The sequence below is a fragment of the Grampus griseus genome (assembly GCF_964374135.1).
Source record: "Grampus griseus genome assembly, chromosome: 11".
Taxonomy (NCBI): Eukaryota; Metazoa; Chordata; class Mammalia; order Artiodactyla; family Delphinidae; genus Grampus; species Grampus griseus.
The window spans coordinates 40,048,749-40,068,888 of NC_139005.1; the positions used below are offsets into that span (position 1 = coordinate 40,048,749).

The 20,140-nt window shown below is 45.4% G+C and overlaps 2 protein-coding genes across 3 annotated transcripts in view; both read right to left on the reverse strand.

Moving 5' to 3' along the window:
• Window positions 1-1,869, reverse strand: part of NCKAP5L (NCK associated protein 5 like) — a 30,504-nt gene extending 28,635 nt beyond the window's left edge. Inside the window, exon 1 of one of the 2 annotated variants that reach the window (XM_082666341.1) lies at window positions 1,778-1,869. The gene's annotated coding sequence lies outside the window, so the exon portion shown is untranslated. The remainder of the gene's footprint in view (window positions 1-1,777) is intronic. The other variant, XM_082666343.1, reaches the window with a different exon arrangement.
• Window positions 1,870-14,089: 12,220 nt separating this feature from the next.
• On the reverse strand, window positions 14,090-19,529 carry BCDIN3D (BCDIN3 domain containing RNA methyltransferase; the record flags this gene model as incomplete). The annotated part of the gene is made up of 2 exons (XM_082666927.1): window positions 14,090-15,870; window positions 19,113-19,529. 2 exons carry the CDS (start codon window positions 19,527-19,529, stop codon window positions 15,226-15,228), a joined length of 1,062 nt encoding a protein of 353 aa, XP_082523053.1. The 3' UTR covers window positions 14,090-15,225.
• Window positions 19,530-20,140: the final 611 nt, after the last annotated feature.

Sequence of the window (20,140 nt, forward strand, 5' to 3'; positions counted from 1 at the left end):
AAGGTTCTACTCCTAAGCAACTTACCTCTTCAAACTTAGCCACCCTGCTGGAGGACCTTACTCCCCTCCAATTTCACTCATCAGTGGAACCACACAATGTCAAAAAGTGGAAAGGAATAGTAGAGCTTTCTAATTCAACTGCTGAATTTTACACATGGTGGAAAAGAGCACCAGAGAGGCAAACTACCTTGGCTAAGGTCACACAGCAACCTATGAAGAGCAGGGACCAGAGCTTCTGACTCCCAGTCCACAGTGATAACAGCTTGGTCCTCATACACACTGGTTTCTGCTTGCCTATTGTAGAAGGGCCTTTTTCCCTGCAGCCCAGGCCATCTGCCTCTCCAGGTTCTCACTCTCTTCCAAAGGCCTGAGCTGGAGAGAGATGCTGGAGGGCTCACACCACCTCATGCACAGACCATAAACTGAAGACAAAGTTGAATGAAGTGGAGATTATCTTCCTAGACAGGGATGCAAGTGTTTCTCTGAGGTAAGAAACCCACTAACCCCACGTTGTTCTTAGAAAGACAGGAACCCAATAAATATGAGAAGTGAATTTTGTGTCTCCTTTCTTGAAAGACAAGGAGTCTCTGAGTCAGCTGGCATATCTTGCAAGAGAGGGTCTGCAACAAGGCAACTGGGCTAGGTTCATTTTCCCCAAAGTACCACCCACAGAACCATTAGACACTGACCATTAGCTACTGTCCTCCAGGACCACACCTGTCCCAGGCATTTGTTTCCACCACTATCTCTGGCAGACAACTGTGCTTAAGCAGGAGGACCTGTGGGGGAGGGAGAGCAGTGGTAGGGAGGGCATAGAAGCACTGCCTTTACAGCCAGACAACCGGGCAGCCTAAGATCCCTGGCTACTCAGGAAGGCAGGCATTTAAGAAGTAGCAGCTGGACAGGCTGGTGGATAGCGCTGAGACACCTGGAAAACCAGGCCTGTGGGAGGTAAGGGTCCTCCGTGCCCTTGGGGCAGTGCCAGGGCTGGAGAGACCACGGGGGCTGGGGTTCAGACAGCCGCTTTCCTAGTCGGCCTAGGCCAGTGGAGTGTCGAGCACAGATAAATTCTCTGCATTCTTCTGGCACCGCAGCCAGGACCCAGAGAGCCTTTCCTGCAAGAGCTGTCCTGGCTTCACTCCCTGCCCAGCCCTTCTCCCTTCCTCAGCCTCTCTTTAGTGTTCAGCCCACCCAGCTACCCTTCTCCTTCCCGCAGTCCCTCAGAGCCACTGAAGGGTCGTTCCGGGAGACCCCTATCTCTCCGCCTCCCCCCACCCCACCGCCCCAGGCCACGGAGACAGCAAGGAGTGCGAAGAGAAGCCAGAGGCTCGTCTCCGCGCCTGCGCTTTGGGGAGAGCCTCCCCCGCGCAACAACCCAGCACCGCTAAGCGGCTCCCGTACGATGGGATGCGGGTGGGGTGGGGTGCGCAGCTGGGGCAAGGTCAGTGCTTTCAAAGGGGGCGGTAGACCGGCCCCCGGAACATCGCCCTCTCCGGAAAGTTTCCCTTCCGGGGCCACGGAGTGTGCGCGAGGATGGCGCGAGGGGCGGGAGGGGGTGGGGTGGGGTGGGGGTGGACAGAGTCGCGGCCGGACCCTTCGGCTTGAGTGAGGCGGGCTAGAGGGAGGGGAGGCCAGCGAGGTCCAGCAGGAAGCCGCGCCGCCCTCTCCGACCCAAGGCTGCCACGAGAGCCTTACCCTCCATATCTCTCACCCCCAGCCGGGCTTAAAGACCCCCCCACTCGCCGCCCTTTAAATCGCAAGTGGCCCCAGAACTCACCGAAATCAGGTGTTGAGCTGGGCTAGGGCAGGCCGGATCCGCCAAGTCCATGGCCGCGGCTCGGGGGAGGGGGGCAGAGAAAAAGGGGGGTGTTGGGGCCGCTTCTTGATGTCAAGGCTTTAAAGGGGCCAGTGAGCCCCGCCCCTCGCTCAGACCCCGCCTCCCCTCCCGCGCAGCCAATCCACGTTCACCCTGGATACGCGCCCCTCCCAGCCCCCTCCAGATGTTCCCAGGACGAGAGCTAGGTCCGCCCGGCCCGAGCGCTCCGCTTCCGCCTTGGAGGAAAGGACCTCCCCTCCCCCCTATAGCGAAACAGACTTCCCAGACCTGGCCGGGTCGGGCCCGGTAAACCTCCCCAGTGCCGGGGTAGGAGAAGCCGGGCTGGGCCGAGCGGGGGTGGAATGGGGGGCATCTATAGCAGAGAAAACTAAGTAGGTGCACGCGGACCCGTGGGCATGCGCGTCTGCTTCTGTAGGGCTGGGCGTGCACGTGTGTATGTGATTGTGAGCGTCGGTGTTTGTAATTTGCCTTCCTGCATACGTGTTGGGTGTAAATCTAAGGGAAGAGGCTTGAGTGCCTGCTTGGCCTTAAATGCTCCCATCTCCCTTTTCTTCCTCCCAGATCGGGTCCTTCCAGCAATATGGAAACCTGGGCGCTGGGAACAGGCTCTGCACCTCTCAGAGCAGTGTTGGCCTTTTCCTCACTGGTTAAGGAGGAGGGAAGGCTGACCAGAAAAAGGATACAATCTTGCTCTCAGCCACTTGCTGTCTCAGTGGGGGCGAGTTCCTTCCCTGCTGAACTAACTGCGTGCTTGAAGGAGGAAAAGCAAACAGCCCACCTAGGCCCCAGCAGGGCCTCAGAGCTCCCTTCGATATCATTCTCATTGGTCCTTGGTTAAACAATTATCTGCCCTTGTCTGGATACCATATAATCTTCACAGTCTGGCCCCTTAGTGCAGGTTCTCAAGGGGGTTCTGCAGAGAAATACAAAGGGATCCCTAGCCACAGGCTCTGCCCATTTTATTAAAATTGCTTCTATTGCGGGTATACTCAGGATGTATTAAAGCACCATATTATCCAATAAATGAACATAAAAGCTCAGGGAACATAGAGTGCTCAAATTGGCTAGAATTGACCAAGAGTGCCTCTCTGAAGGAGGCTCCTTAATTTAAAATGGGATTTGAAGGGCAGAGAGAACTTGAATAGGATCCAGGTGAAGTAAGGACACAAGGAGATTCACGTAGGAAAGAGCAAATTATCTGCATGGGACAGTGAGCAGATAACGTTGGTAGGGTGGGAAGTGGGAGAAGTTAACGGAGGAAGTTTTGTATGGAGGAGATCAGAATAAGGATATGGATTTTGGATTCTTGAGTATAGAGGTAGCTTGATGAAGACTGCCTGAGGATAGTGATTATTGGAGCCTAGAAGATGTCGTGGAGGTTACTCCCACCAGCTCTCTCACCTTTGCTTTAAAACAATTTTTAAAATTGATTTATCTTTTTTTTTTTTTTTTTTTTTGCAGTACGCGGGTCTCTCACTGTTGTGGCCTCTCCCGTCGCGGAGCACAGGCTCCAGATGCACAGGCTCAGCGGCCATGGCTCACGGGCCCAGCCGGCATGTGGAATCTTCCCGGACCAGGGCATGAACCCGTGTCCCCTGCATCGGCAGGTGGACTCCCAACCACTGCGCCACCAGGGAAGCCTGGTTTATCCTTAACATACAAGAAAATGCACAGATCTTGGGTGTTTTGTTTGGTGAATTTCAACAATAATATATACACTTATGTAACCCCCCAAACAAGATACTGAACCATCACCCCAAAGAATTCCTTCATTCCCCTGTATAGTCAATTACCCTGCACCTACCAACACCCACCCTCTGCAACTTCCTGAATTTTATCACCATGGTTTTGTCTGTTCTTGAATTTCACATAAGTGGAATCATACAGTATGTACTCTTTTGTGTCTATATTCTTTAGCTTAGTAACGTTTTTGAGATTCAGCCATGTGTAGTCTATTTTTTATATTGCTGAGTAATAGTCCATTGTATGAATATATTGTAATTTGTTTATCCATTCTCCAATTGATGGATATTTGGGTGTTTCCAGTTTGGGGCTATCATGAATAAGGCTGCTCTAAATATTCTTGTGCAAAGCTTTTTGTGAATGTGTTTTCATTTTGAAAAAGCTCACCTTATTTTTTGATTATAGCTAGTGGCATCTTTGTAATCCTGCAGCACTGATTAATTCTATTCATTCAATCATCTAACATTTATTGAATAGGAATCCGTGTCCCAGTCCTGGGCTTACAACAAAGATTAGACACGATCGTTTCCTCCAAGGGCTTAAAAGTCCAGTAAAAGTCCACTAATCTGTTGCATTCCAAAACCATGGGGTAGAAAAACCTTAAGAGTCTGCCAGGCATTTCTAACTATTTTTGGATGTTTCCAAATAAATAAATTTTGGGAAGCAAACAAACCATGTAGATTATTTTTTACTTTACATTCAGATGTTCGCCCCTGTTTAATAAACACAGCTGGAACATCTGCACTTGTCAGACAAGTACCTATTCTCCTTAATTTAAAGGCTCTTGCACACTTGAAAGTTTAGACATTCAGATTTGGGCAGATTCTCTATGCTTCACAGACCTTTATCTTCACTGACAGGAGGTGAAAGAAGTATAGCTACCATTGCTCCATGCTTTCTGTCTTTGATGAGGCCCAACACACTTTAATTACCAAACTTAGTGGTAATATTCACTTATTAAAAATTACACTGAAGTTCCAATGTTGGTTTTCCACCTTGTTGTATACCACCAATCATAAATTGTTCTTTACTTGAGTTATCTATGTTACAAAACAAGCCAGGCCTTTTAGGTCTCTGGTTGCTGCAAGCTGTTGGTAACAAACCAGTTTGGTGGCATGGTCTAACAGTGCAGATAGTGCTGATGAATGACTGGTAGATGGCATCTCAGAGAACCATGCCCTCACTGCTCACATCAGTACTTTGAATGGGATCCTCTGCTTCAATACTATGTGTTCCTTCATTCAGTGTTGGAGCATCTTCATTCCTCAGTTTGGCATTGTAGCCATTTGGCTACTGTGTTACATTGGTTGATGAACTGACCCCAGTTTAGAATTCCTGACATCAGGAGATGGTCAGGTTGGTAATTGACCTCTCAAAAGATTTTAATAATCTGACTATTCTCCAGGTTGGATTGACTCTGAGGGCATTCTCTCTTTTTTTTTGGCCGCACCACGCAGCATGTGGGATCTGAGTTCCCCAACTAGGGAGTCTTAACCACTGAACCACCAGGGAAATCCTCTGAGTGCATTCTTGATGTCTTTGCTGCTCACTAAGAGGAAGAAAGGAGCTGGGAAGAGGCTATTATTTGGTCCATTTGCTGAATAGGAATAGATCTTTGCTAGTGCTGCTTACTTCTACATAGGACAACATGTTCCTTGGGTTCTGACAGCATTGCCAGTATGTGCTTTGAAACCTCATACTTGGTACAGATATAATGGATCTGCTTAGGTCCTTGAACCCCTTTCTCCTCATTTTCATTATTCGAAAATTCTTATTGAGTCTTTACTGTATCCCAGGCACTGTGCATATAGTATTAGCTACCTAATAAAGAATTCATGTGGGGTATGATAAGCAATGAGATTGAAAAGATAAGTAGTGGGATGATCATACTTTATCCTAAAAGCAATGCAGAGCCTTTGAATGGTATTAAGCAAGGGGGTGTCATGATTAGAACTGCATTTTAAAAAGATCGCTGTGGTTGCAGTGTGGAGAACAGATAAGAGAGAGCAAGATTTGAGTCAGGGAGACCAGACAGAAAGTTTTTGTAGTAATTGGGAAAAATGAGAAACGATGTGCTCTGGACTAGGAAAATGATAGTGATGATGGAGAGGAGATGACTTCAAGAAATAAATAGTATTAAAGTCAGGAGGTCTTGGGATTGGAAGTAGAGAGAAGCAGAGAAGCCAAGACCTCTGGGCCAATCACTGAAATATCAAACACCTGAAGAAGAGCAGGTTTGGGAGATGATATACTCTCTTCCAAACATGTTGACAATGAAATGCCTGGGAGACGTCCAAGTGGAAATGTCTATCCAAGAGGTCAGAGCTTCCCAACTGTTGTGCCTCAGGAAGAGGTTACAGATGTGCTGCATGTTGATCTTCTCAACCCTCAGAGCAGCACAAGCTCGCTCCAACAGACAGCAATCTCAGTAAGGTGGACTGCCACAAAAACACCATCATCTTCTATGCGTGCCATGATGTGGGAAATGTTGGGAAGTACTAATATATGATGATGTTGGATAAATAATTCTGAAGCTCAGAAGAGATATCTGGACTAAGACATTTGTGAGTCATCAGAACATCAGATCATAGGTGGTAACTAAAGCCAGGGAGTATGGGACTTCCCTCTTGGCACAGTGGTTATGAATCCACCTGCCAATGCAGGGGACACGGGTTCGAGCCGTCGTCTGGGAAGATCCCACGTGCTGTGAAGCAACTAAGCCCGTGTGCCACAACTACTGAGCCTGAGCTCTGGAGCCCGCGAGCCAAAACTACTGAGCCCAAGAGCCACAATTACTGAAGCCTATGTGCCTAGAGTCCGTGCTCTGCAATAAGAGAAAGCCACCGCAATGAGAAGCCCGCGCACCGCAAGGAAGACCCAACGCGGCCAAAAAAAAAAAAAAAAAAAGAAGAGAGATTAAACAAATTTTCCGGTGTTATCTGCCATTATCATTTTCTGTGAACGTCTTTTTTTTTTTTTTTTTTTTTTTTTTTTTGCCGTACGTGGGCCTCTCACTGCTGTGGCCCCTCCCGCTGCGGAGCACAGGCTCCAGACTCCGCGGCATGTGGGATCTTCCCGGACCGGGGCACAAACCCGTGTCCCCTGCATGGGCAGGTGGACTCTCAATCACTGTGCCACCAGGGAAGCCCTGTGAATGTCTTTTTCTAATAGATATATAAGAGTTGGTTGTATTATAATGAAAATTGCCCTTTGTCACATGTATTGCCAATAGTGTTCCTAGTTGGGAGTTTGTCATGTGAGTTTATTGGAATTTTTTTTTTCCTTTGCCTTAGGTAGTCAAATTTATTGATCTTTTTTTTTATGGCTTTTGTTTTTTTGTGTGTTTAGGACATACTCCAATTTTTAAATTGGAGTTTCTTCTCTAGTATGCTTATGGTTTTCTTTTTACTTTAAATATTACATCCAGCAGAAACATGGATGGACCTAGGGACTGTCATACAGAGTGAAGTACGTCAGAAAGAGAAAAACAAATACCGTATAATATCACTTATATGTGGAATCTAGAAAAATGATACAGATGAACTTATTTGCAAAGCAGAAATCAAGACACAGATGTAGAGAATGGACATATGGCTTACTGGTGGGGGGAAGGGGGTGGGATGAATTGGGAAATTGGGATTGACATATATACACTACTATATATAAAATAGATAACTGGACTTCCCTGGTGGTCCAGTGGGTAAGACTCTGCGCTCCCAATGCAGGGGGCCTGGGGTTCAATCCCTGGTCGGGGAACTAGATCCTGCATGCCGCAACTAAGAGTTTGCATGCCGCAACTAAGACCTGGCGCAGCCTAAATAAATAAATATTAAAAAAAAAAAAAAAAGCACAAATGCCTTAACGGGAAGGGTTTCTCTTTAAAAAATAAATTAAAAAGTAGATAATAAATGAGAACCTAACTGTATAGCACAGGGAACTCTACTCAATGCTCTGTGGTGACCTAAATGGGGAGGAAATCCAAAAAAGAGGGGATATATGTATATGTATAGCTGTATAGCAGAAACTAACACAACACTGTAAAGCAACCATACCCTAATAAAAATTAATTTTAAGATATTTTAAAATAATAAATATTCCATCCAGAATCTATTTAAATGGCAAAGACCACTGTTATTTTTCACTGCTGCTCAGAATGACATCTCCATTCTAGACCAGCCAGTCCTTTCTGTTTTCAGTGTACAAAACACACATTCCTGTGTACCTTTGCAGAGAGGTTCCTCTCTACGTGGCTCATAGGGCATACTCCTGTCCCTCTCGTTATCATTGCAAAAGCTATACAGCTGTCCCTTGGAAGCCATAGGCAATTGGTTCCAAGACCCCAATTGATACCAAAATCCATGGATGCTCAAGTTCCTCATATAAAATGTACTATTTGCATATAACCTATGCACATCCTCCCTTATACTTTAAATCATCTCTAGATTACATATAATAACTAATATAATGTAAATGCTACATAAATAGTTGTAAGTACGATGTAAATGCTATGCTGGAGGTGCACAGCAAATTCAAGTTTTGCTTTTTGGAACTTTCTGGAATTTTTTTCCCCAAATAGTTTTGATCCATGGTTGGTTAAATCTGTGGATGCAGAACCTGCAGATATGACTTTCAGAGACAGCTCAAATCCCATACGCTCCAGAAATTCTTCCATGCCCACTGTAGTCCACAAAGATTTTTCCTTTTCTGAAGCTCACATGATCACATGCTACCATGTATGAGCCTCTCCTTTTCTCCTCAACTTTAACATAGTTGCTAAAAGAATCAAGTCTAACCTTTAGAAGTCCCGGTTTGTTTAACTGATTTTTCTTTACCCTCCACAGCAGCTAAAAGCATGCTGGGTATATGGAAGGAACTTGATAAATTACTTTTTGATTTGCCATAAATGTGCAGCATTAGCCACATGTGGCTAATAAGCATCTGAAATGTGGCCAGTCCAGAGTGAGATGAGCTGTAAGTATAAAATACACACTAGTTTTTGAAGATGGTATTAAAAAAATAATATATCTCATTAATAATTTTTATATTGACTGCATGTTGAAATGCTAATTTTTTAATATACTGGATTACATATCTATATATTTAAAGTATATCCAGGACCATTCTTCATTCTTGTCCCTCAGTAAGTCTCTTGTCATGTTTGGTGTTGGTTCCCAAATTAGGCTGTTTTGAGGATAGATAAAGATGATCTTTTCTTGAAGCCAAAGATATTCTTACCATCTCCAACGGCTCTCCTAGGCCATTACACAATCATTACCTTCTTGGTACCGAGACCTCATCGTTATAAGCACTATTTACACATCTTTTTTGAAACTAACAGCAACAGACTTCAAATACAACAGTTCCTCCCAACACGTCAGGTAACTGCTCAGCCAACAGAAATGTTGGAGGGAAGAGGTCAGGTTCAGATGCTGAAGGATCTCCCGAAGCTTTTACTGATCGAAGATTCCTCAGTTACCCATGTAGATGGAGCCCAGCCTATTCCTTTGGTCACTGTGGCTGTTTTCTGCCATCAGGAGTTATTTGAGACTGGTGCTGCTTGGCTTGTAGCCTAGTCTCATTGTAGTCAGAGTCCCTGTGTTAGTTTCCTGTTCCTGCTGTAACAAATCATCACAAACTTAGTGGTTTAAAACAACACAAATTTATTCTCTTACAGATCAGAAGTCTAAAATCAAGGTATTGGCAGGGCTGCATTCCTTCTGGAGGCTTCTGGAGAGAATCCATTTCCTTGCCTTTTCTAACTGCATTTCTTGGCTTGTAGCCCTTCCTTACATTACTCCAACCTCTTGCTTCTGTCATGACATCTACTGTGGTCAAATCTCCCTTTGCCCTCCTCTTATAAGGACACTTGTGATTACATTTAGGGCCAACCGTGATAATCCAGATTAATCTCTTGATCTCAAAATCTTTAATCCTTAATCAAGATCCTTAATCTACACAACTGTACACATCTCCAAAGTCCGTTTTGCTATCTAAGGTAGCGTTCACAGGTTCCAGGGATTAGGATGTGGACACTTGGGAGGATCAGTATTCAGCCTGCCCCAGAACCATATATATTTCTTTGCACTGCCTTGGTGAAGGGAGAGAGCACCAGCAGGGTCACAAGCTTTCAAAGTGTTCTTAAATTAAGATCTACAGAGAAGTAGGTAAATTCACGTCTATAATCAGTTATCACTCTGCGACCATCATAAACCTCATTTCCATTAGCAATGATCACTCTCTCCCTCCCAGCACTGCTTCCTTTAAAATGCTCTGTAGGCTGAAGTTGAACTACTTATTACTCCCTCATCTTAAAAAACAAATTATTTGAAATAGTAAGATGCATGTTTTCTACAGAGATGAGATGTTTTTCTCATAAGTCTTTGATCTAACAGGCGTGGTTGTGGTCTGTAGCATGCTTAGAACGTAACAGCACTTTAACAATCCATATTCTGCAAATTACCATCATATCCTTTAGCACATTTGGGCATAGGAAAAGGAAGGTCTTGTTATTTCAGTCGTACAGATGAGTAAACTGAGGTTCAGAAATGTTACATGAATTGAATAGGGTGGTCATACAATGAGTTACTGGCAGATCCTGGTTCCAAACCTGATGTTCTTTTCACTGCTCTGTTCCCAGGCCAAACTCAATCCCAGAAGGCTGAGGAGGAGCTAACCGATCTTGGGATCTTAATACATCCTAGAGTTGGCCTTGAAATCCCTACGTCCTGAGGATGAAACCCACTTTTTTTTTTTTTTCTGCGGTACATGGGCCTCTCACTGCTGTGGCCTCTCCTGTCGCGGAGCACAGGCTCCGGACGCGCAGGCTCAGCGGCCATGGCTCACGGGCACAGCCGCTCCGCGGCATGCGGGATCTTCCCGGACCGGGGCATGAATGCATGTCCCCTGCACCGGCAGGCGGACTCTCAACCACTGCGCCACCAGGGAAGCCCGAAACCCACTTTTTTGAGGTCCTACCCAGAAGTCAAAGCTAGGGGCAGATTGGGAATTCAGGGGAAGGTCAGGGTTGCTGGCAAGTCAAGGGTACAGTAAGAGGGTAGTTAGGACTTATGGAGACGTAAGAGTCTGTGTTTGCTGTATGTGCCTATTTAACTGGTAGGCAGCAGCAGGGGTGCTACTGGGTACTCAACCTAGAATTAGGCCTGATTTCTGCGAGGGGAATTCTAAGAACATCAGGGATAGCTAAGAGTGGCCTGGCTGGGTCTCTTATTCCCAGGTCTGAACACATAATTTGAGGAAGCACAGTAACTCCAAAGCCCATGCTCTTTTACACTGGCTCTCTGGAGTCTCTTCTCGGTCTTGATTTCCATGACATTTCAAGGGATAGTAGCCAAGGCCCAGTCTCGGCAGCCACACTGCCTAGGTAAGCCCAGCTCTGCCACTTACAAGGTACGTGACCTTGGGAGAGTCACTTAAGCTGTGTGTGCTTCAGTTCCAACATCTGCAAAATGAGGATGATAATAGTATCTACCCCAATAGGGTTAAGGATTTTAAAAGTTATGTTGGGGCTTCCCTGGTGGGGGGCTGCATTGGGTCTTCGTTGTTGCACACGGGCTTTCTCTAGTTGTGTCGAGCGGGGGCTACTCTTTGTTGCGGTGCGCGGGCTTCTCAATGCAGTGGCTTCTCTTGTGGAGCATGGGCTCTAGGCACATGGGCTTCAGTAGTTGTGGCGCGGGGGCTCAGTAGTTGTGGCTCGTGGGCTCTAGAGCACAGGCTCAGTAGTTGTGCCACAAGGGCTTAGTTGCTCCGCAGCATGTGGGATCTTCCTGGACCAGGGCTTGAACCCTTGTCCCCTGCATTGACAGGCAGATTCTTAACCACTGTGCCCAGTATCCTGGGCAATCTTTTGCCCAATCATATATCTCCCTTTTCTTCTCAGTACTTGAATTCGGGTGCATTTCTTTTTTGTTCACTCATATACTCATTCAACAAGTAATTCTCAGCTGCCTGCCATGTGTCAGACATTGAGCTAGGCTTAGGTATACAAAACTAAGGTGGGCTTGAGGAGCTCAGTCTCCTGGTGGTGGGGAAGATGCACAGAAACAATTATAATATGATGAGGTAAACACTGTGATAGAGGCCTCTACACAAAATCCTCACTAGAATATAGTAACAAATGCAAACTGCTATAGGAGTTGGGGAAGATTTTTGAGAAAATGTAGTATCTGAGCCATTTTTATGACACACAGTTGAACCACATTGCAAAGTGGGAGAGGTTGGGGAGAGAGAAGGGAAGCCGGAGTTTGTGCTAAGAAGTTCAGTGTGGCTGATGTGTAGAGGAAAGGCATGAAGACTAGCACTGTACTATACAACCTTCTGCAACAATGGACATTTTCTATATCTGTGCTGTCCAATAAGGTAGTCACTAGTCACATAGGGCTACTGAACACCTGAAATGTGGCTAGTAGGACTGAGGAGCTGAATTTTAAATTTTATTTCATTTTCCTTAATTTAAATTTAAATAGCAAGCGGCTACCTTATTGAACAATATTGGTTTAGGCACTGGATAAAGGACAGGACTCTAGGCACTAGGAAACCACTGAAGGTTTTTAAGCATAATACTAGCATAGCTAAATATTTGAGAAAGGGAACACTAGCAGCAAGACAATGGATTGGAGGGTAGAGGACTTAACATAGAAACCTTTGGTAGGCATCAGCCACATGGATGAAATAAGTGGAACTTACATGTTATTGGTAGAATTCACTGGACTTTGTGACTATTTCAATGTGGGAAGTAAAAATGAGGAGAATTAACTGAAGTTTGTAGCTTGAGCAATGGGTGGATGCCAACAATTGAGATAGGATTAGGTTTGGAATGAGGGTAATGAGTTTGCTTTTGGGGTACGTTGAATTTGAGGTGCCAAAGAACTATCTAGGGGAGTATGACTACAAAACAGGAAAAATATTAATCTGGAATTGTGAAGGTGGGGCTTATAACTATTGGGGGTTATTAGCATATAGGTAGTTGTTAAAGGTATGGGAGTGGAGGAACTCACCCCAGGAAAAAAATGTAGAAGAGGACTGGATGGACCCTAAGGAACCCTAAGCATCAAAGTGTGGTCTGTTTCGACTTGCATCATAATCATATGGCATGCCTGTTAAAAAGATTCCTCATTGTGAATGTATTTAATGCCACAGAATATACATTTAAAAACAGTTAAGGGCTTCCCTGGGGGCGCAGTGGTTGAGAGGCCGCCTGCCGATGCAGGGGACACGGGTTCGTGCCCCAGTCCGGGAAGATCCCACATGCTGCGGAGCGGCTGGGCCCGTGAGCCATGGCCGCTGAGCCTGCGCATCCAGAGCCTGTGCTCCGCAACGGGAGAGGCCACAACAGTGAGAGGCCCGCGTACCACAAACAAACAAACAAACAAAAACAGTTAAAATTGTACATTTTATGTTACATATATTTTTCCTCAATGAAAACTGCAAAAAACCCCAAATCAAACCAAACCAGAATCCTGAGCCCCATTTCTGACCTGAATCACAGTTTCTAGAGATGAATCCAGGACTCCCCAGGGAATGCTTATGCAAATTAAAATGTGAACCAATTGCTTAAGGTGTAGAGAGAAACTAAAAGATTGGAAGAGAATAATGGCAGAGAATGGCAGAGAATTAAAGGGAGCGTGATTCCATAAGGAAGGAGTCAATAGTGTTGAATGGTTTCATGGCCCAGGAGGAAGACTGAAAAGAGGCCTCAAAATATGGCATTCAGGTGGCCACTGATGAATGGGAGATGAGGAAGCAGAGGTGGTGGCATGTATTCTTTCAAGGGCTTTGCTCATGTATGGTGGTGAAGAGATGGAGATTGCATAAGGCTGAGAGGGAGATAGGACACAGGAAAAGTTGGTGGTTTTGAAGGTGAGAGAGAACTGAGCATGTTGGTAGGTGGACAGGAACGTTCAATGAGGCCAAGGAGACACCAAGGGGATCCTTAATAAAATACAATTTGGGACAGGTAGTAGAGGTTGGGATCTGGAACTTAGGCAGAGGTTATTTGGGTAAAAGCTCACTGGGTAAGTTTAGAAGTGAAAACAAGGGAAGATGAAGGGGTTCAAGACTGAGGGCAAGAAAAGACTTCCTGACACAGTAAACAAAAATGGCACTAGTTGGTGGTTAGGTCACCTGCTTAGATGAATGGAGAATGGAGCAGGAATAGAGTCAAGAGCCTGCCTGCAGAAGGGTAAAAGTCTGGAAGAGTCACTAGGATAAAAGTGATCAGGAGCAGCAATATAAAAAGACTGAGAAGTAGTATTAGAGCCTAATTGAGACTGGAAATGGCACCAACCATACAATTATCCTGCACAAAATAGAAAAACTGGTTTTCCTAAATGAAGGTTTTGGTTCCATCCTCCTATTATTTAGGAACTGCTCTGGCTTCTGCTCTCTCTGCATAAAGTTCAAATTCCTTAGTAGGAACTTTTACTAACTTCTTCAAAAAGTCCAACCTCTCATTGGTGGTTCAGACTCTCTTGTTCCCTGTTCCTCCTTCTATAACATCAACTCAGAAAATAACAGGATCTTAGAGATTGCGAAGCTCATCAATCCAATCTCCCTTCTTAGCTAGGTATGTTTTGTTTTTCCATCTTCTCTCCGCCAAATCTTCTCTATCTTTCACTTTCCCTTGAAGTGGACTCATGGGTGTTTTAAAAATCAACACCTGCCACACATCAGTGACACCTATCCCACAGCACTGACGCTGTAGCCATCCAATTGTAGGCTGCATTTTGTGTAGGCTTCTCTGCACGTATTCCCACCCCCATACTGGTGTATGCCCCCCACCTCCATACTGGTGTGCTTTGACAGAGGACACTGACAAAAAAAGTCCTGAATTAACTTACTCGCTGGCATGTTTTCTGTTTTGAGCTTGGGTGAGGTTCCTTTTCTTGAGTTGAAACCTCCATGGGTAGAGTGGTTAAAGGCAGAAATTTCTTTCCTACTCCAGATTCACAGGGCATTCTCAACCATACTCAAGTCACTTTTATTATATATAAAATATAATTGTATATATTCTATACAATCCCACTTCATTCATCCCATTTGTACCGGTTGGATTTTGAGTTCATAATTTAATCTTTTAAACATCTTTTAAATGCTAGTCGATGCATCTTGGTTAGTACTGTATCTGTAACTGCTGTGCTCAGCCTGGGCATGTTGGAAACTTGACCTGCTCTGGAAAGATGTTCTTCCTACCAAAGCTTCTCCTTTAGCCAGGCCAATGACCTTTCATTCCAGATTGTATTGTGAGGTTTTGTCTCATAGACAGGATGAGTAAGTCTAGAAGAAGCCTGAAGGCAGATCAGATTTAAGGAGCCCAGGGAAGGGACATTCTAAGGCTAACCTGGTCTAAGTCTTCCTAAATAACCACCAAAAGCAGCCCCTTGCATATCCCAGAACCAGGGTCACTTTCTCTAGGTCATTCCAGATAGGACAGATCATTGCCTCACAGGTATATTCTCCTCAGGGATCATCCCCCCAAATGAGGAAGATACTGATTCTTTTAATTGCATGTCCTGGACATTTAAAAAGCTTCTGCCAAGTTTTAAAGCTGCCTAACTATCAGGAGTTAAGGAGAATGAACTTAATTCTTTGTATAAACCTCTTTCAATATCTCTATCCTCCCTCCCATCTCATTGTCTCCAGAATCTTATTCTGTTCCTTTCTTTCCCTTCTTCTATCAGTGATTCAGGGATCGGATGAGTCTCTGTGGCTTGTTTTGCTCTGAAGAGCAGAAGGCTTCGGTCCCAACTGGTGTTGCCAAAGCAGCATACTAATTCCATGCCATGGTCCTGGGTCAAGATCTGCACAATCTGATTAGCCATATCACCTCGGATAGCTAGGGAGCGGAAGTGGTCAAAATCATGGAGGCCCAGCTTCCGGAGACGCCTTGCAGCTGCCCGATAACACTTCCAGGGCTGTGGTTCCACAAGGAGGTAGCAGCACAGGGAAGAAAGGTGGGCCAGGAACTCCCAAAGGCCTTGGTCCCCATGGTTCAGATGAATCCACATGGTTATTGACATGCAGAAGCCAATATCAAAAACTGAGCATCCAAACTGGCTTAAGAAAGAGCTCAAGAGAACTTTCCGGGTCCTGTGATTCATGAAGTCCAGGGTGATAAAGGTCAAGCCATCAGGAAAAGGGCATTCTTTTTCAGCTCGTTCCACCAGGACTGGATCTATGTCGCAGCAGAGGAGATGTAGCTCTCTTGAGGCATCTGAGCAGGTCTCCCCATCATGTAGGGAAAGGAAATGTTTGTATAGAGCCACACTCAGATCCTAGAGGAATCCAAAAGAGCTTTGTCATTGCAGCTCTCAACCAGGGAATGGAAGAGAAACCTATATCTCTTATCTTCCCATTGAGACTGCCACTTATTCCTGGCTTTATAGGATGTAAGGTTGTTAAACTATAGCCTAAGCAGGTTGCCCCCCAAAAGTTTTCCACAAAGCAGGCTCTCAGTGCCCTCCAGGAGTCTCAGGCTGTAATGCATTATCTCCATACTTTCCTGACACTGATGGGCTGTGTGGTTGAAAGTTACAGCCAAATGGATGCAGCAAAGGAGTCCAGAGCAGTATTTTCCAGCTTAAGTAATATGCTGGTAAGCTCACTATCTTTTTCTTTTTTTGAGTATCTCAGACCCCAGGGAGGAGGAAAAGATTTCAGGGGCATAACCAGTGCTCCTTGCCAGGAAGGTGAGGAACAGAGCAAGCACCACCTTATAAAAATCTACTTCTCAGACCTGTGGCTGGGAAAGTCTGCATTCCAAAGTCTTCATTCAGCCTTCACTCTACAGCTTCAATTTTGCTACATGTGTTATGTTTCACTACCCCCTTCTGAGACTTATTCTGCTTTTGCATCCATTACCTGCTGACCTCCTTCTAGCCAAATCCAATGATTTGTGATTTTCACCATCTTAGCACATTTTTGACTATTAAACAAGTCACTGTTTCCTTTCTCTAACTTTGACTTCTATAACCATTATAACTAACTCAAATTCATGTTCTGTTTTTTTAAGGCATTTTTCTATTCACTACCTCATTTGCTCTGCGCAACAATCCTGTGAGGAAAATATTTATGCCCTTTGTGCAGGTGAAGAAAGTGTGGCTGGAAACAATCCAGATGTCCAATAATAGTAGCATGGATTAAGACGGAATACCAGATAGCAATTAAAAAGGAAGGAATTCAGCTCAGTGCAGCAACATGGATGACTCACACAAATACATAATGCCGAGTAAAACAGCAAGACACAAAAGAAAATACATGGCAAGCATCCATTTATATGAAGTTAGAAAATGGACAAAATTAAACTACACTGTTTACGGATACAAAAATAGCAAGCTATAAAGAAAAGAAAGAAACAATAATAGTAAAAGTTGGGCTCTCTGGGTGGAGAGGGGCGTTTATGAGCAGGGAAAGGCATATGGGAGACTTCTTGGGGTGCTGACAATGTTTTATTCTTGATATAGACAGTAGTCATAAAGATGTCTGCTTTATAATAATTCATAAAGTGTGAATTTATGTTTTGTGCACTTTTCTCTATGTGTGGCATAGTTCACAAAAAACCTGTATTTTAAAAATTATGGTTCAGAGTCTAGTGACTTGTCCAATGTCACATGGTTACTACACGGCAGGATTTAGGCAACATTAAGTTCTTTCCTCCATACCAGGCTTCTCATACTTCAATTGGCATACACATCACCTAGGGATTTTATTAAAATAAAGATGTTGATTTAGTAGATCTGGGTTGGGGGCGGAGATCTGTATTTCTAATAAACTTCCAAGTCATGCTGATGCTGTAGCTCAAGGACCACATTTTGAGTAGGAAGATTATGCTGCTTAAAAATTTCTCCCCGTCTTTCTATTTATTTCTCTGCTGTCTTCCTCCTCCTATCTGATCTTGGGTGTGCTCCATGTTTGACCAGTCATTTCATCACATCAGTCCCTCCTCTACCACATCTCTTAATCCTCTCCATCCTCAATTCCCCAATCCTAGAGACCCCTGGAAGCTTAAAAAAGAAAACACAGACTCAAGGGCTCAATCCCCAAGATCCTGATTCAGTAGGTCTAGAGTACAGCCTAGGAGTTTCTAAAATTCTAAAAACAAAGCACCCCCCCAAATTATCACACATCTATATTATGAAGCTGCTAAAAAAGACTGTAGTGACATGAGTGATCTCCAAATTATTAAATGAAAAGCAAGGTGCAAAAGAGTGTGCTATTATTTGTAAGGTGTATACTCAAGAAATTATAAACAGCAGTTCCCATTGTGTAGGAGAAGAGGATTTAGGGTCAGGAGTAGAGACTTGCTTTTTACTATATGCCCCTTTGTATTTTGAATTTTTTTTTTTTTTTTGTCTTATCAAGTGCAAGCATCTTTTCTTAAGTGCAAAATAAAAAATTCCCTAAAGGTACAGCCAGGTTTGGGAACCACTGCCCTAGTTAACTGCAACTATGTCCTGGCCCCTAAGGTACACGTATACTACTTTCAACTTTAAAATCTCCTGTCGTTTCCTAATGCCTTTCATGAAATCCCAAGTCTTAAACCAAGCCTCTTTACTCCTTTGATCTGCTATATCAACACAGTAGAGAAATGTTTGCAAGGGACAGCCAGACACCCACCCATCTGCTCATTCCAGCTTTTTAGCCTGTGTCCAAATGTCTCCCTCCCATTTACCAGCCCTGTGCCTACAGCCCTCAACCCTCTACCAAATTCTCTTCTGCCTAAGACCAGAAGCACGATAAAATCTCCTCATCCCCTCCCACTCCGGGTCTGGAATGGAGTGAGGGTACTAACTTTTTGAAGCATTTGTAATCATGGGGTCAGAATGCCTGCTCCTCTAGGATATCCTAGTGGCTACAAATAGGTGTCAGAGAGACATTTCGCTATTTTGCTTGTGGTTTGACTATAATCATTCTTACGCCTAAAAATACTTTGTGGTAAGAAAATGTGGCAATGCCTTCCTCCCACAGAATACTTTATTTTTCTTTCTCGATCTTCTTCCCTGTACTCAGCCAACTGATTGCTTTTAAAATAAATATCCACTTGGCTCCAGGGTCCATTCTGCACCGTTTCACACTAATCTTAATTCCAGGCATGATTCTGTCACCCTTGGCTCCCAGTAAACCAATCCCAACCCCACGCTCCCAAACTTGGGTCTCGGGAAGTCCCCTCTCCCCCAGCCAGGTCGCCAGCCACGCTGGACAGGAGGCAAGCGCTGGAAGCCCAGGCACAGTGGCCCTTCCCACCCGGCGTTCTGCCAGGAGGCCGCAAGCGCGGAGGCGGGGACGCAGGAATTCGGAACGTAGTTGAAAACGATTCCTCCCCAAGATTCCTAAAAGAGATGGTGCTGGGACCCTAGAGGTGAGGTAGCAGCAGCACGGGGTCGAACACTACGCCTTTAAACGCATTTTGGGAAAGTTGTGAGGGGTCTGGCGCCACGCCCTGGCCGGAACCCCAGGGGATGTGGAGGCTGCCAACCTCTCGGCTCGACCGACGTCCGATCCCTCCCCCGTCACTCACCCCGGAGTTACACCCCACGTCGAGCCCCAGGATCGGCCTTGTCTCTGGACTCTGAGGGAAGAGCCGGCGAAGCAGCTCTGGAGGCAGGAGGCGGAGCCGTTGCTCTGGAGGGTGGAAGCGGGAATAATGAGGGAAATTTCCGAATGGGGCGGCCCCGGGTTCCAGAACTCGCGGTCCCTCTTCCGCCGCGGTCTCTTCAACGCCCCCGGTGGCTTGCTTCATGGACGCCGCCATTAGTCTCAGTCCGGCCTCGGGGTCGCCTCGGAACCGGAAGTCGGGAACCTGCAGGCTCGGCGAGCGCGGTCCGGGCTCCAGCGCGCCTGCGCTGCATGGCAAAGGCGAGTGACTATAAAAGCGGCCTCCGCTGAGCCAGCGCAGAAGTTTGGGGTTTCCGTTGGCGTGAGGAGCCCTCGCCATAACCTGGGAGGTGGTTAGTAATATTATCCCGTTTTTCTGGTGAAACAAGCTCAGAGAGGTTGAGTGACTTGCTCAAGCTGACATAGTTTCAACTTGGGCTACCCAGAACAAGGAGTTTGTTGGGATTTGGAAGTCACTTTTGGTCCACCGTCCTTCCTTTACAAATGCATGTGAGATCCAGAGAGTAGGAATTACTTGTCCAGGGTCACACGCGAATCTGTGACGCTGGAACTTCACCCGGTTCATCCTGTGATGCCAGGAACTATGGGTCACTCGAGGTGCCAGAAGACCCAGATGGCCCTGCCTGCCACATGGGTCAGGTGGACGGGGGCAACCGTAGGGTATGAGCTCTTGAGAGGCAAGGACTATGCCTTAAGAGCCGGTGCTTAAGAGTGCTTACCAGGCGCTAGACACCTTGCTAAGACCTTTACATGTATTTATTTAATTCGCACACCAACCCTGTGAGGGAAGAACAGTAACTAATATCCCTTTTATATAGATGAGGACATTGGGGCACAGCAAAGTTAGTAACTTGCCCAAGGTGTTGCAGTTAGAACTGATAGTACCAGGATTTGACCCAGGCACTTTGGCTCCAGAGGACGTACTTGCAG